At 41.4% G+C, this 17271-nt stretch overlaps 2 protein-coding genes across 2 annotated transcripts; both read left to right on the forward strand.

Moving 5' to 3' along the window:
• Nucleotides 1-5454: 5454 nt before the first annotated feature.
• On the forward strand, nt 5455-8576 carry LOC138440411 (protocadherin beta-18-like). Its single transcript, XM_069589873.1, has one exon. It carries the CDS (start codon nt 5711-5713, stop codon nt 8099-8101), a length of 2391 nt encoding a protein of 796 aa, XP_069445974.1. The 5' UTR covers nt 5455-5710; the 3' UTR covers nt 8102-8576.
• Nucleotides 8577-10719: 2143 nt separating this feature from the next.
• On the forward strand, nt 10720-16843 carry LOC138440412 (protocadherin beta-15-like). The gene has a single exon (XM_069589874.1). The coding sequence runs from the start codon at nt 10933-10935 to the stop codon at nt 13234-13236; it is 2304 nt and encodes a 767-aa protein (XP_069445975.1). The 5' UTR covers nt 10720-10932; the 3' UTR covers nt 13237-16843.
• The last annotated feature ends 428 nt before the right edge of the window (nt 16844-17271 follow it).

A 17271-nucleotide genomic window follows, 5' to 3' on the forward strand; every position in this document is an offset into this window, starting at 1 on the left:
AAACAGGAGGTGGAAGGGAGTTTCAGGAGGGAAAATGTGTATACCTATGGCTGATTCCTGTTGATATATGGTGGAAACTAACACAATATTGTAAAGCAATTATCCTTCAATTTAAAAAGAATAAATTTTGAAAAGTGCAAACAATAAAGATAAAAACTGACAAATATTACTACCTTAAAACTAGAGGATAGCTCAGATAAACTAGCAGATGGGATGCAGGGAGAAGCTACTTGCAACATTTTAACTCAGAAGCATTAACATTTAGATTATTCAGATAACTCCTGCAGATCAGCAAAAGTCAGAAAATCAAGAGAGTCAATAGAATGTTTTTTAAAGGACAAAAGAGAAAAGTAATTCAAAAGAGGGGAAAACAAAGTCTGAAAAGAACATAAAGTTACACACAACCTCATTAGTTGATGATATACATGATAAAATAATTTTACACCCATAGATGAGAAATTTGGGTAACATCATATGGAACCATAGATGTATATGCATAGAAAATTGCATATACCCCTATTTTGAGGGAATTTAAATAATATTTAATGAAATTTAGTATGTATGTAAATTTAGTATTACTAAAAATATAAAAATATACACAGTTTATGATCTAGCATTTCTACTTTGGGGCATATAGCCAGAAAATTCTAATATAGCTTTACAAAGTGATATGCATAAGAATGTTTATCTTGGGAAAGCAAATAATAGGAGCCTGTCTACATATTCATTGGTAAAGCAGTTGATAAATGTGAAACATATTTGTGAAGGAGCACTATGCATTATTCAAAAGGAGTGAATTCACTCTGCCTACAATCCTACAATCTGCAGGAAACCGGGGTTAGACTCCTGAGTCAGGAAGATCCCCTGGAGAAGGGAATGGCAACCCACTCCAGTATGCTTGCCCGAAGAATCCCATGGACAGAGGAGCCTGGTGAGCTATAGTCTGCCGGGTGGCAAAGAGTCGGACATGACTGAGCGACTAACATTTCCCTTCACTTTACTATGCAGTGTTGAAAAGGAGTGAACTATGTGTACAATCATATGGATAAATTCCAAATGTTTTAAAAGGAAGAAAAAAGGAAAAAAGAGACTGAGATTTACAGTACAGTACCAATATATCCATATAATACATAATATACTTGTAAAAATATACAAATATATAAACATATTGGAAGAAAAGAAGAAGGAACAGATGTAGGAAAGAAGATGTGTATTTTACATAGGGGTACAGATAGAAGTGTAAGCTATTCCAGGATCAATGACCAAAAAAACTATTTCTTCAAAGACTCTTCTTAAATTGATTGCAGCATCATAGTTGGTTTAGTATTGATCAGATCAAGTTGGTCAAAATATACATATTCTCTATCCTCTCAATAAGATCAATTCCCCACACTCCATGAGAACAAAGTATTTGCTTCTCATTTTGAGACATAACAATATCCTTGAGATTTTATATTTTTAGTAAGGGTGGTATAGATTATTGGAGAAGGAAATGGCAACCCACTCCAGTATTCTTGCCTGCAGAATACCATGGATGGGGGAGCCTGGTGGGCTGCCGTCTCTGGGGTTTCACAGAGACGGACATGACTGAAGCGACTTAGCAGCAGCAGATTATGTACACCAACACTCCCACTGGAAAAAATAGCTTAATAAAACACTAATACATTGTCAGGTCACAGTTAATGTTAAAAGGTAATTCAGAAAGATAAAAGCAACACCCAATCAAATTTTTTCCCTGGGATTTGGAATTCTGGGAAATGTGAACCTCTATTTTGATGGTGTATATGGGGGAGAAAATCAAAGCCTAACATACTGAGAAGCTGATAGAAGACCTTCACTTCAATAAATTCAGATTCCTAAGAACTACCACCTTTATGGTAATAAACCGGAAATTGATGAGCCCTTGTGTACAGTTTCAGCCTTGAACTTTATTTTTAATGTTGAACTTAATTTACGGTGGTAGTTGACAAGTAGTCATCCCAGATCTTGATAGAACCAAATGGAGACCTTCTATGAAAGAAGGTTTATTCATCTTATGCCTAGAATTATTTATATAAATAACTTTTATGTTAACTTGAATATAAAGAAAACTGGAGGCACAAGGAAATATGACACCATGAGTGAAATCCAGCAAAACATGGAACAAAAATAAATAAATAAACTGGCAAATGGGCTTCCCTGGTGGCTCAGATGGTAAAGAATCTGCCTGCAATGCAGGAGACCCTGGGAATCCTCAGGTGGGGAAGATCCCCTAAAGGAGAAAATGGCTACCTACTCCAGTATTCTTGCCTGGAGAATTCCATAGAGAAAGTCTGGTGGGCTATGGTGCATGGGGCCGCAAAGAGCTGAGCGCCTAACAATTTCACTTTTCAAATTTGTAAACACTTCAGATGTTTCAATTATCAGACACATTATATCTATAATAAGCTAACAACTTCAATTGAAATAAAATATATACTTTAAAATGTACAGGGAACAAGAAACAATAAATTGTGAGAGATTAGGAAAGAATCAAATGGAACTCCTATAAATGAAAAATGTGATACAATTTTAAACTGCATAAAAGGTTTAATATAAAACTAAATGCAACAAAATAATTTGTGGAGCAAAAGATTGAGCAGAAAATAACATATCCCACATGCAGCTCGTAGGGTTAATAAGATAGAAAATATGGGGGAGGTAGTTAGAAAAGGATAACAGAGTAAACGAGTTTAACATATTTATCCAGAATTCCAGGAGAGATGAGAAAGACTGGATCAGAGGCAATATTTGAAAAACTAATGACTGGGGGACTTCTTTGGCTGTCCAGTGGTTAAGAGTCCACCTTGCAAAGCAGGAGACACAGGTTGGATCCCTGATCTAAGAACTAGGATCCCACATGCTGCTAGAGGAACTACTGAAGCCCCTGCGCCCTAGAGCTGGTGCTCCTCAACAGGAGAAGCCACCAAAATGGGAAGTCCAAGCACCACAACTAGAGAGTAGCCCCTGCTTGCTGCAATTAGAGAAAGCCTGCATGCAGCAATGAAGACCCTGGTGCAGCCAATAAATCAATCTTTAAAAAAATGGCAGGGAATTCTTCAGAATTAATGAAAACATAAGTGCACAGATTCAAGAGACCCAAATAAGCCCAACAGGATAAACAAAAGATAACCATACCTGGAAACCATTGTGAAATTTGAAAAAAGCAGAATTTTTTTTAAAAGAAAAGTCATAGGAAAAAGACTTTTCATCTTTAAACACATGATAGACTGAAAGCTATGTTCCATGTTGACAATTTCTCAACAGTAGCAACGGAAATTTTTTAAAAGTAAACTACCTTCAAAGTGCTAAAAGAAATTAGCAAAACTTCCTGCCTAAATAGTCTTTGCTTGTTATCAAATGAGGGAATCAAGTTAACTGGATGTCAGTTGATTTTAAATTAATCAAGATCATGGGAGAGAAGTGGGGTAAAGCTAGTTTTCAAATACAACTTCTTACAGTTTTCCTCTGTCCCTGCCTTACTACAGTCCTAAGTCCAGGAGTTTGACTTACTCTCTCTCTTCATCTCAAGTGACATCCAATTCTTCCCAAGTCTAGTAGATCTATATGACCATGACCACTTCTAAAGAGAGTAGTCTTTTAGAGCTGCATCTCTAAAATCACAAATTCAAACATACTTCTCTTAATTTACAACTTACGTTATTTCTCTAAGGGCTTCAGTCACCATTCAGATCAATAAGTCCCAAATTTTCTCTGCAGCCCAAACCTCCTTCCTCCCTTTATATAATGTAAGATCATTTATGTAATAATTTATATGGATGCTCTATGGACACCTCAAACTCAACATGTTTTACATTAAAATTTTCCCTTCATCAAAACTAAATGTTTTCTCTAGCTCTATCCATATGCCTTCTGGTCTTCCTGTGTTCATTCTATCAGTTAACAGAACTAACACTCACCCAATTCCCTAAGCCTGAAAAAAAAGTACATTTACTTTTACTCATTCTTATTCTACTCTGTTTAATCACCACATACTGCATATTTTATCTTTATTATCCTAATACAACTCTATAACTGCATTTGTAGATGAGAGCAATACCACCTAACTGTATTAATGCAACAACTTCTAATCTGTCCCTTGCCTTTAGTCTTACTCCTCTGTGATTTATCATCAACTCTGAAACAAGATGATCTTTTAAAAAATAAAACTGGGTCATGTCACTTTTCTATTTACAACCTTTCAATAATCTCACATTTCTACTTATGTAGAGTCTAAATACCTTGGCATGTGTTACAAAATTATCTGTTGATCTTTCCAATCTCACCATTTCTCTCTTCTTGCTCTATGGCTCAGCCATACTGATCCTATTTCAGTTCTTCCAAAACACTTCTTTCATTTTGGATCTGTACAACCATGTTTTTAGTTTGTTGGAAATTTTAGCCCATGTCCAATTTTTATTTGGATTACTCATACTCATTTTTAATGTATCAAACCAGAATTTACTTTTTCCAGAAAAGTCTTTCCTGTACTTCCAAATGGAGAAGGAAGTAAAATTCTGGTTAGGTGACCCTCATTTATGCTCTTATACAAGCATGAACGTTTGCTTATCATGGCATTCATTATGCTCTATTTTAAATGTGTGATCACTTTTCTGCCTCCATCTTTCAGGACAGAAACTATGTCTGTCTGTTTCCCATTCTACCCCGACACTAATCACCATGCCTAGCACAAAGTGTATGCTCAATAAATATTTGCCAAACAAATTAATGAATGGAGGAATAAAATATATAGAATTATGTCTGACAGGCTTGGGTGTACAAAACAGAATTCAGTTCCACAACTAAACTGGGCTCCAGTTTGTTCAACTTTTTTAAAATGTTGACAGAAACTGGACATATCTTACGTTATTCAATACTGATGCGCATTTACTTTCTACTGCTGCCAGGTAGGTCACTTATGGAGTATTCCTAAATAAACAGTACCATTTACCCAGCCAGTATTGTCCAGCCTCCCCTGAACAACCGTTTTCATATACCAGGTTCAGTTTCCAGTGCATGCCTTTATCCTTATCATTTTTTTGAAGTGTATTTGCCGATACCTAGAGAAGACTAAGATCTCTGGTCCCATTTCCAATTTTTCTTGGAAACTCTTGCTCACTAAGTCAATTACATAAAAGAGTCCTCTTAACTATTTTTAGTTGTTTTATATATTGTCTTCAGAGGAAGCATAACTTAGCTTGGGATGATATCTTAAATACGCTTTTTATATCCACCACAGCTCTAGTGATTGTAGTCTATTGTGTTAAAGATGTAAAAGTAACAGCATCACATACTACAAAGAAAAAAGAAAAGAAATATAGGAGAAATATAGGAATACAGGAGAAAATACCTTTTGCATTATCAACAAACAGGATAAATTAATATTTTGTCTCAAACTTACTTAACTATATTTAAAACCTGAGAATCTGTAGAGTCGCGTGGTGGCGCTGCAGGACAACATTGGAAAATATTTGTACCATCAGACGCTCTGGTTTCCGTGAACCTTTGGAACTGGGAGTGCGGGAGAACTAGTGATTAAAAGAGGCTTTCAAGAGAAAGCTAGGGAGCCAGAAACTCCTTTGCCACAGAACTGCAAGTCTACAGGCTCCCAAAGGTTCATGCTGGTAGATGAGAGAAGCTGTTTGAGATTGCACTGAAATATTTCCGCAGAAAGGCATTTGACTACGGAGCCATGGAGCTAGGAAAAGGAAATCCTCAGCAGATAAGGCAAGTGCTGCTTTTCTTTGTTTTCCTGGGAGGGTCTTTGGTGAGTTCAGAGACCTGGCGATATTCTGTAGCAGAGGAAACCGAGATCGGCTTCTTTATAGGCAACGTGGTGAAAGACATAGGTTTGGGTGTGGAAGACCTGGCTGCACGGGGGGCCAGAGTCATCTTTGATGATTATAAACCACACTTGCGGTTGGATCTCCAGACTGGCAACTTGCTCTTAAATGAGCAACCGGACCGGGAGGCACTTTGCGATGTTACCGAGCCATGTATATTGCATTTCCAGGTATTACTTGAAAATCCTTTGCAATTTTTTCGGGCTGAGCTTTGGGTTGAAGACATAAATGATCACACTCCCACGTTCACAGACAAACATATACTTCTGAAAATCTCAGAAAGCACTGCTCCAGGAACCTCGTTCCAAATGGATAGCGCTCAGGACTTGGATGTAGGAAAGAATGGTGTCGAAAACTACACATTAAATCCCAATCTTCATTTCCACCTTAAACTGCAAGACAGTGAGGACGGTAGAAAATACCCAGAGCTGTTACTGGCCCAACCTCTGGATCGAGAAAAGGAGCCTGAGCTTAGATTAACGCTTACAGCCCTGGATGGCGGGTCTCCACCGAGGTCTGGAACTGCATTGGTGCGTGTGTTGGTCTTAGATATCAATGACAATGCCCCACAGTTTGAGAGGTCCGTCTATGAGGTTCCGATACCAGAAAACAGCCCTCTGGACTTCTTGGTCGTCAGGGTATCTGCTACAGATTTAGATACAGGAATAAATGGAGAACTATCTTACTCATTTTCCCACGTTTCCAGAGACATACAGAAGACATTTGAAATCCATCCAATTTCTGGTGAAGTCCGTTTAAAAGCGTTTCTGGATTTCGAATTAGTTCAGTCTTACACAATAAATATTCAGGCCATTGACGGTGGGAGCCTTTCAGGAAAATCAGTAATTTTAGTTAGAGTTGTAGATGTAAATGACAATCCACCAGAAGTAGTCGTAACATCTCTTACCAGCCCCATACCAGAAAATTCATCGCCTGAAATGGTGGTCGCAGTTTTTAGCCTCCGAGACCAAGACTCTGGAGACAACGGGAGGATGGTTTGCTCAATTCAGGACAACATTCCGTTTCTCTTGAAGCCTAATTTCAAGAATTTCTACACCTTGGAAACAGAGAGCCCACTGGACAGAGAGAACAAAGCCGAGTACATCATAACCATCACGGTCACTGATATGGGAACTCCCAGACTGAAAACCGAGCACAACATAACCGTGCTGGTGTCCGACGTCAACGACAACGCCCCCGCCTTCACCCAGACCTCCTACACCCTATGGGTCCGCGAGAACAACAGCCCCGCCCTGCACATCGGCAGCGTCAGCGCCACAGACACAGACGCCGGCGCCAACGCCCAGGTCACCTACTCGCTGCTGCCGCCCTCCGACCCGCCCGTGCCCCTCGCCTCCCTCGTGTCCATCAACCCCGACAACGGCCACCTCTTCGCCCTCACGTCCCTGGACTACGAGGCCCTGCGGGCCTTCGAGTTCCGCGTGGGCGCCACCGACCGCGGCTCGCCCGCGCTCAGCAGCCAGGCGCTGGTGCGCGTGCTCGTGGCGGACGCCAACGACAACGCGCCCTTCGTGCTCTACCCGCTGCAGAACGCCTCGGCGCCCTGCACCGAGCTGGTGCCCAGGGCGGCCGAGCCGGGCTACCTGGTGACCAAGGTGGTGGCGGTGGACGGCGACGCGGGCCAGAACGCCTGGCTGTCGTACCAGCTGCTCAAGGCCACGGAGCCCGGGCTGTTCGGCGTGTGGGCGCACAACGGCGAGGTGCGCACGGCGCGGCTGCTGAGCGAGCGCGACGCGCCCAAGCAGCGGCTGGTGGTGCTGGTCAAGGACAACGGCGAGCCGCCGCTGTCGGCCAGCGTCACGCTGCACGTGCTGCTGGTGGACGGCTTCTCGCAGCCCTACCTGCCGCCGCCGGAAGCGGAAGCGGCGGCCGCGGCGCCGGCCGACCCGCTCACCGTCTACCTGGTGGTGGCCTTGGCGTCGGTGTCGTCGCTCTTCCTCTTCTCGGTGCTGGTGTTCGTGGCGGTGCGGCTGTGCAGGAGGGGCGGGGCGGGCTCGGCGGGTCGCTGCCCGGTGCCCGAGGGCCACTTCCCCGGCCACCTGGTGGACGTCAGCGGCACGGGGACTCTGTCGCAGAGCTACCAGTACGAGGTGTGTCTGACTGGAGGAACTGGGACCAGAGAGTTCAAGGTTCTGAAGTCTGTTGCCTCCAATCATCGGGGGTCCATGATTAATGTAGAAGAAAACTCAGACTTTCTAAATGGTTTTGGATTCAATTAGGAATTTATTCGTTTATTGGAGTTGGAAATTTTTTCAAAATACACTTTCCATTCGCTTTTAGATTCATATAGAATTTTCTTGCTGATTTAATTTTCCTAGTTAAGGTTAGCAATTTTTGTTGAGTATATATAGTCATATGTATGCTCTTTATTCTATTTTGATGGAAAGATCTTTCAACTTCATTACTGCAAAGTCACAAACATTTGTTCAATTTTTCAGCTTTTTGTCATCAAACACTATTGATTTGAAGATGACTCCAGATGCATTCTGTTTGTTGTTCAGAAACCGCTTCCTAATTTTTTGATACTGTGGTTACTTAGGAGATGGGCATCATAAAATATAATGAATTATTATATCATCTATTGAATCATATTATGCCTACCTGTCTTAAATTTTTTAATGGAGAAATGTCTGCAAAATGCATGTTTTTGTTTCACAATTGTATTAAATGGAAAAGACTACAATTTCTCCTATACTTAAGACTTTTGCTCTCTTTATATCAACCTTCTGTATAATATATATGAATGTTACTGAAATATTAGATTATTTCAAAATATTTAAATAATAGGTCCCTTTTGTAGTGTCTATCCCACCCTACCTTTTTCAGAAAACTTCTCTCTTCAGTAATAGTATATTGTTGCAACCATGTTTATTTTATATGACTTATCTCCCTCTGTGATTTCAGATAATCAGACAAGGTGGTAGACATTACTGATACAAGCTTGACCAATCTCATTTTCTCTGCTTTAAAAAATGGCTTTATAAACTAGTATAAAATAGCCCATTACTTAACAAGAAAATTATGTCATGATGGCTAAATACATGAAAAAAGCACCGAAATTCAATCTACTTAGATAAGAAAGGAGATGCCTAAAGAGTAACCTTGTTGTGAATTTTCTGATCTCTTTCAAGTACGATTTCTCTATTGAGTTTTTTTGAAACAAATATGTGATATTTTAATAAATTTCCCTCTAAATAAGATAGACAAATTGTTTTTTCCCCTTGTCAAAAGCATTTTTAGGTAGTCTTGCATAGATTGGACCTTACTATTGGTTTGAGATGTTAAAAAAATAGTGGTTTTCATATTAATGTACTATTTAGGATCAAAGATTGTAGAATATTAGTAGTAGTCTCTGAGGGTCTATAAAGAATTGATGGATATTTCCAAACTGAATGGTTTTTGGAGTGTTTAACAGAAGTTAGAAATTCCTAGAAAAATTCTTTCTTACCTAGTAGAATAATAGGTCCCACAGCAGAATTTTCTGCGACCCTATGGACTGTAGCCCACCAGGTTCCTCTGTCCATGGGATTCTCCAGGCAAGAATACTAGAGTGGGTTGCCGTGCCCTTCTCCAAGGGATCTTCCCAAGCCAGGGATCAAACCTGCATTTCTTCTGTCTCCTGCATTGGCAAGCAGGTTCTTTACCACTAGTGCCACCTGGGAAGAAGCCCATTATGACATTAATGATATTCAAAAACACTGACAATGTAAAATGTGTTCTTAAAAGATGTACAACTTAAAAAAAATGTACAACTTATTTGTAGATTCACTAGAGCTTTGTTATTATGTTCTTTCTTTATTATAATATATTCCTTTGCTTATAGGAACCAGGGCATTTTGCCACTTGATGAAAAAACATTTTATGCCATTCTGAATTATTTCAAATTACTATTCATAAGAGCATAGAAAAAAAGCCATTTGAGAACATGCTGCCTTGTTTATACAGCTCATATAATGAAGCAGAATGTCAGCAAAGCTGGTGACTTCTATATTAGGAGGAGAATCCATCCACCAGAATTTTACAATTGTGACTTATTCACTGAACTGAACTGAACTGATTCATTGATCTAGTCAACAGATACTGGTTGAGCATCTACAGGAATGCTCTGCCAGTAACTGTTCTCAATGTTAGTGGGTGTAAAGGTGAACAAAACAAAGTTTTCAAACTCAATGATAACACAAAAAAGAAACAAATATGTACATACCTGCTTTATAAGACAATGACCAATGCTGGGGAAAAAGAGAAGGGTAAGAGAGATGGGAAGTGCCCTCATATGCATTTTCACATAGTTTGTAAAGTTTCATAAAATCCTAATTCTCTGACCTTATGTATAATAGGTATTATAAACTGGACTTAAATGGTAGCTTTTTCCTTTATGCGATTCAAACAATGGAAACCACAATTCTGGCACATAGGGTACATAGAATTTAAAAGCATATGTAGAGGAATTCCTTCTGTTTCGTGGAGAGACTTTTGATAAATCACATGGGCTTGTATTGTTATTTTTACAAGATGAAGATGACCGATCATCATTAAGTGTCCTTTCACTTCTAAGTTCTCCTCAAAGCACCTCACCTAGACAGCAGGTTCTAGAAGGTAGGGACAATGTCTAGATTGTTTATTGATGTACTTCAGAACCTAGTACATAGATATCAATCATATTTCCTTGAATGATGTATGAATAATTATGATTGCCTGGTTTTCTGATTATATACTGTTCCCCAAAACATTTTCAAGTTTCTAATAGCCTTTTAGATTATTATATAGAGGGAATACAATTGTAGAAATTATTTTCGAAGACAACGCATGGTGGCGCTGCAGGCTAAGGCGTCGAAAAAATATGCCCAGGAAATGCTACCAATTTTACATCAGATTTCCAGCGGAAGCGAAAAGACTGTAATGTAAGCAAAGCTCACAAGTCTCCAGAAAATGCTACTCACCGACATTTCCGGACAGGTTACCAACTGGGAGAACCATCACATTCTCGGTCTCATCCTTCCCTAAAATAGAGCTGGCCCTTGATCCTGGAACGGCATTTGTGGAAGTAAAGATGGAGGCCGGAGGGGAGCGTTTTCATCAACAAAGGCAAGTCCTGATTCTCTTTCTTTTGCTGGGAGTGACTTTTGCAGGCTGGGAATCCCGTCGCTATTCCGTGATGGAGGAAATAGAGAGCGGCTCGTTTGTGGCCAACCTTGTCGAGGACTTAGGGCTCGGAGTGGGGGAGCTAGCTGCGCGGGAAGCCCGGGTGGTCTCTGAGGATAACGAACCCCGGTTGCAGCTCGATCTGCAGACTGGGAAGTTGACATTAAATGAGAAACTGGACCGGGAGGAGATGTGCGGCCCTACAGATCCATGTGTAATGCATTTTCAAGTGTTACTGAAGAAACCATTGGGAGTATTTCGAGCTGAGCTACTGGTGAGAGACATAAACGATCATGCTCCTGAGTTTCCTGAAAGAGAAATGACTTTGAAAATCCCAGAGAACAGCCCTCCTGGGACAGTGTTTCCTCTGAAAAAAGCTCAAGATTTGGACGTGGGCAACAACAACATCCAAAACTACAGTATCAGTCCCAATTCTTATTTCCATGTTTCCACCCGAAGTCGGGGGGATGGTAGGAAATACCCAGAGCTGGTGCTGGATCGAGAGCTTGATCGGGAGAAGCAGGCCTTGCTCAGATTAACCCTCACAGCGCTGGATGGCGGCTCTCCGCCTCGATCTGGTACCACCGAGGTCAGAATCTTGGTCTTGGATATCAATGACAACGCCCCTGAGTTTGCGCAGGCCCACTACCAGGTGCAGGTCCTGGAGAACAGCCCCGTAGGCGCCCTAGTTGTCAAAGTTTCTGCTAGAGATTTAGACACTGGGACAAATGGAGAGGTATCATATTCCCTTTTTTACAGTTCTCAGGAGATGAGCCCAACTTTTGAGCTAAACAGCCTTTCGGGAGAAGTTCGCCTAATTAAAAAACTCGATTTTGAGACAGTACCCTCATATGATCTGGATATAGATGCATTTGATGGCGGGGGACTTTCTGGAAAATGCTCTGTCTCCATTGAGGTTGTGGATGTTAACGATAATGCACCGGAACTAACTATTTCATCACTTACCAGCCCCATTCCTGAAAACTCCCCCGAGACAGAAGTGGCCCTGTTTAGGATTCGAGATCGAGACTCAGGAGACAACGGAAAGATGACTTGCTCCATCCAGGATGATCTCCCCTTTATTCTGAAACCATCTGAAGAGAATTTCTACACGCTGGTAACAAATGGGGCGCTAGACAGAGAAAGCAAAGCTGAGTATAATGTCACCATTACTGTCACCGACTTGGGGACACCGAGGTTGAAAACGGAACACAACATAACCGTGCTGGTGTCCGATGTCAACGACAACGCCCCCGCCTTCACCCAGACCTCCTACACCCTGTGGGTCCGCGAGAACAACAGCCCCGCCCTGCACATCGGCAGCGTCAGCGCCACAGACACAGACGCCGGCGCCAACGCCCAGGTCACCTACTCGCTGCTGCCGCCGTCCGACTCGCTCCTGCCCCTCGCCTCCCTCGTGTCCATCAACCCCGACAACGGCCACCTCTTCGCCCTCACGTCCCTGGACCACGAGGCCCTGCGGGCCTTCGAGTTCCGCGTGGGCGCCACCGACCGCGGCTCGCCCGCGCTCAGCAGCCAGGCGCTGGTGCGCGTGCTCGTGGCGGACGCCAACGACAACGCGCCCTTCGTGCTCTACCCGCTGCAGAACGCCTCGGCGCCCTGCACCGAGCTGGTGCCCAGGGCGGCCGAGCCGGGCTACCTGGTGACCAAGGTGGTGGCGGTGGACGGCGACGCGGGCCAGAACGCCTGGCTGTCGTACCAGCTGCTCAAGGCCACGGAGCCCGGGCTGTTCGGCGTGTGGGCGCACAACGGCGAGGTGCGCACGGCGCGGCTGCTGAGCGAGCGCGACGCGCCCAAGCAGCGGCTGGTGGTGCTGGTCAAGGACAACGGCGAGCCGCCGCTGTCGGCCAGCGTCACGCTGCACGTGCTGCTGGTGGACGGCTTCTCGCAGCCCTACCTGCCGCCGCCGGAAGCGGAAGCGGCGGCCGCGGCGCCGGCCGACCCGCTCACCGTCTACCTGGTGGTGGCCTTGGCGTCGGTGTCGTCGCTCTTCCTCTTCTCGGTGCTGGTGTTCGTGGCGGTGCGGCTGTGCAGGAGGGGCGGGGCGGGCTCGGCGGGTCGCTGCCCGGTGCCCGAGGGCCACTTCCCCGGCCACCTGGTGGACGTCAGCGGCACGGGGACCCTGTCGCAGAGCTACCAGTACGAGGGGTGTCTGATGGGAGGGACTGGGACGAATGAGTTCAAATTCTAGAATCAAACGCCAGTATTCTAGAATCAAATTCCAGTATTCTAGAATCAAACTTTGAAAGGAAATCAGAAGGAAGTCCAACCTTCCAGAATCGTTTAGGCATCTGAAACTTCTCCAACTGCGTACATTAGTTTTATCTCCTACACCTTTCCCTTTTTTAACCTGGTAGTAGTAATTCTACTTGTCTTTCTTCTTTTTAAAGTTTTTCATAGTAATGCTAATCTTCGTTTTGTTGGCTTGTTTGCCCTATAATTAGTTTTCCAATTATTGTTAGTAAAATTTTATATCAGGAAAGTTCGTACTACTGGTTAAATTTTTAGTATTTATTTCTAAATTATAATATGAAAGCCTCTCAGGATAAAAGTAATTCTAACTTTAAAAAGTTCTTTTCTCACTGTATATAACACTATGTAAAAATGTCTGACTCATTTTATCATATTTCATTTTTTTATTACTGGAAGGTTTTAAGTTTTTGTTATTTACACAACTATGACTTTTCTATAACGCCTCTTCTGTTTGGAATGGAATCCATTTATATTTGTGTGCTGTGTTGTGTGCTGTACTAAGTCACTTCAGTCATGTCCCACTCTTCGCTACCCTATGGACTATACCTGCCAGGTTCTTCTGTTACTTATGTTCAATTTTTTCCAAGCTCTGTTTGGATTTTTATCAGTAGATAGCCACATGTATAATTTCCTATTTATTTCAAAATCACTCTTGTAATCATTGGACTTTCACTTTAAAATACATGTTATCTCATCAAAGTATATCTTTTTCATCTATTCTTTCTGTTCTAATTTGATGTTGAAGACTTGTAAGTTCTTCCTTATATCTAACTGAAGTCATGATCCTGTTAAGAGTTTAATGATACCCATGATGACTGAGTTCTTTTTTAAAAAAATATTATTTTTAACTAGAGGATAATTATAATATTGTGTTGATTTCTGCCATACATCAGCATGACTCACTGGTAGGTATACATATGTACCCTTCATCATGCCTCCCTTCCACCTTCCACCCCTTAGGTTGTCACAGAGCACCAGATTTGGGTTCCCTGCCATCATACAGCAAATTCCCACTGGCTATCTGTTTTACATATGGTAATATATATGTTTCAATGCTACTCTCTCAAATCTTGCCACCCTCTTCTTTCCCCACTGTGTCCAAAAATCTGTTCTTTATGTCTGCACATCCTTTGCTGTCTTGCCAATAAGTTCATCAATACCATCTTTCCAGATTCTATTTATGTGTGTTAATATGTTATTTGTTTTTCTGAATTACTTCACTGTATATAATATCTGTAGATTTATCCACCTTATTAGACTGACTCAGATGTGTTCCTCTTTGTAGTTGAGTAATATTCCATTGTATGTATGTACCACATGTTCTTTATCCATTCATCTGTTGGTGGACATCTAGGTTGCTCATATGTCCTGGCTATTGTAATTAGTGCTGCTTTGAACACTGGGGTACACATGTGTATCTTGAATACATGTGTCCTTTTCAATTAGGAGTTCTTGTGAATCTGCCTGCACTGCAGGCAGTGCAGGAGATGCATGTTCAATCCCTGGGTCAGGAAGATCCCCTGGAGGAGGAAATGGCAACCCACACCAGTATTCTTGCCTGGAAAATTCCATGAGGAGGAGCGTAATCATTCTTAAAATACGGAGAATATCCTAGATGATTTGGATGGGCCTGATTTAATCAGTTGAAAGGCCTTAAAAGCAGCTTTGAGTCTTCCTTGAGATGAAGAAATTCCAACTGTGGGCAGCAGCTTCAGTTGATGCCCCAGATTTCCAGCCTTTCCTTTCTAATTGCCTCCTCTACAGATTTCGGATATTGCTTAGCCAGCTCACCCAATCAAATAAGTCACTTCCTTGCAATAAATCTCTTAATATGTATCTCCTGCTGCTTGTTTCTCTGATTGAACCCTGGCTGATACAGATTTTGGTTCCTGGAAGTAGAGTGCTGCTGTAACAAATAACTAAAAACATGGAAACTGGTTTGGAATTGAGTAACAAGCATAGGCTGGAAGAATTGTAAAGAGCATGATGGAAAAGTCTTAGATTGCTTTGGACAGACTGTTAGTTGAAATACAAATGTTAATAACTCTGCTAGCAAAGATTCAGAAGGAAGTAAGTTGAGAAAGGAAGTATGGTTGAGAAAACATATACTGCCATGTAGAATACCTAAATCAAAACCTTAGGAGACTTGGTAGTAATATGGATGTGAAAGTCACTAATGATGAGGACTCAGAAAGAAAAGAGGAAAATGTTATTGGAAACTGGAGGAAAGGGAATCCTTGCTACTTAGTGGCTGAAAACAGGTTCATTGTGTCCTGCAGTGGAAATGTGAGAGAAAAAGGACTTGTAAGCAATGAACTTGGATATTTAGCTGAGATTTCCAGGCATATGTTGAAAATGCAGCCTGGTTTCTTCTTGTTGCTTATAGTATAATGTGAGAAGGATAAAATAGATTGAGGGAAGGACTGTTAAGTAAAAAAGGAACCAGAATTTGATGAATTAAAAAATTCTCAGCCTATTCAGATTGCAAAAGATGCTAAAATTAGGAAAGAAAGCCAAGGATGTCACAGGTGTACACTATTTGTATTGGGCATACACACTGAGCAATACTGTAATGAGATGAGATCTTTGAGGACCTTACATATATTTCTTATATGGGATGTCTGTAAATCTTTGGGGACCAGAGAGTGGACTATGATAGGGAGAATAATGGCCTCACAAAGTATCTATGTCCTAATCTCTGGATATCTTGTTATGTGGCAAAGGGGAATTTAAATTGCAGATGGAATTAAGGTTGATAATCAGCTGACCTTATAATAAGATTACTCTAAGTTATCCAAGTGGGCTTGGAACCACAAGAACCTTTAATAAGTGCAAGTGGGAAGCAGAAAAGTATCAGAGTGATACTATGTGAAAAACTCTGAACCAGCTATTACTGAATTTGAAGATAGAAAGGAGCAACCAGTGAGAAAATGCAGATAGCCTCTAGAAGCTAGAAAGATAAGAAAATGTATTCTCCCTTGCTTCCAGAAAGGAATATAATTATATCTTAACTTTAGCCCAGTTTAACTTCAGACCTCCAGAAAGGTAAGATAATAAATTTGTGTCATAATTTGCTAATAGTAGCTATAGAACATGAATACAAATGGCTATCAACAGAGCTATTTCCAAGCCTATTTTTCTTTGCCTTCCTCTACTACAGGCCAAAATATTCATATTCCCATAATCTCTTGCAGATAGGAATGTCATATCACTCCATTATTGCTAATGATATAAAAGTGTAATTGGGAATTGGGCTTAAGGGAAATATTTTTAAAAGGGATAATCTGCTGTGGCATATTCCTTAGGATTTTGCCTGTTTTCCTTTTTCTTAATTGGCATTGGTATTGAGGAGTAAACTTTGAGCTGAAGCAGCCAACTTGCAACCATGAGATGAATACCATAGAACAAAGGTTATATATACCAAGTATGGTAAGATGGAAAGCCCCTGAATGTCTTACAGCATTGTCAAGTTATGACAACATCTCTATGCTACCTCCTCCCAAGCTTTATGTTGCACTTTATAAATAAACTCTTATGTGATTAAACAATTGTAGTCAGGTTTTCTGTTGATTATAGACAAATGCATTCCAAGCTGACATATCTCTTCTCTCCTTCTCCTGAGTAAGGTTGGCTCACACAGTTGTCTGATTAGGTCCTAGTTGTCTGTTTAAGATATATGACATGCTTGTCAAAAAAAAAAAAAACAACTTTTACCTTCCCTTAGGTGTTATCAAGGGATAGTACTCTTGAGTTTCCATGGCTGACTTTATATCTTTATTCAGTCATCTCTCAATCTGACTAATATAAACATGCACAAATAATTGAACTTCCAAAGGAATTTTCCTGGCTAGTAGCAACCCTGAAAATTGAGTTTTTGGAAAACAGAATGAGAAAGTGACCTGATAAATGCCAGCTATACTTTTAAATCTGCATCAGTGGTGTCTTCACAAGATGACTAGAAGTTTATGAAACA

The sequence above is a fragment of the Ovis canadensis genome, chromosome 5, assembly GCF_042477335.2.
Source record: "Ovis canadensis isolate MfBH-ARS-UI-01 breed Bighorn chromosome 5, ARS-UI_OviCan_v2, whole genome shotgun sequence".
Lineage (NCBI taxonomy): Eukaryota > Metazoa > Chordata > Mammalia > Artiodactyla > Bovidae > Ovis > Ovis canadensis.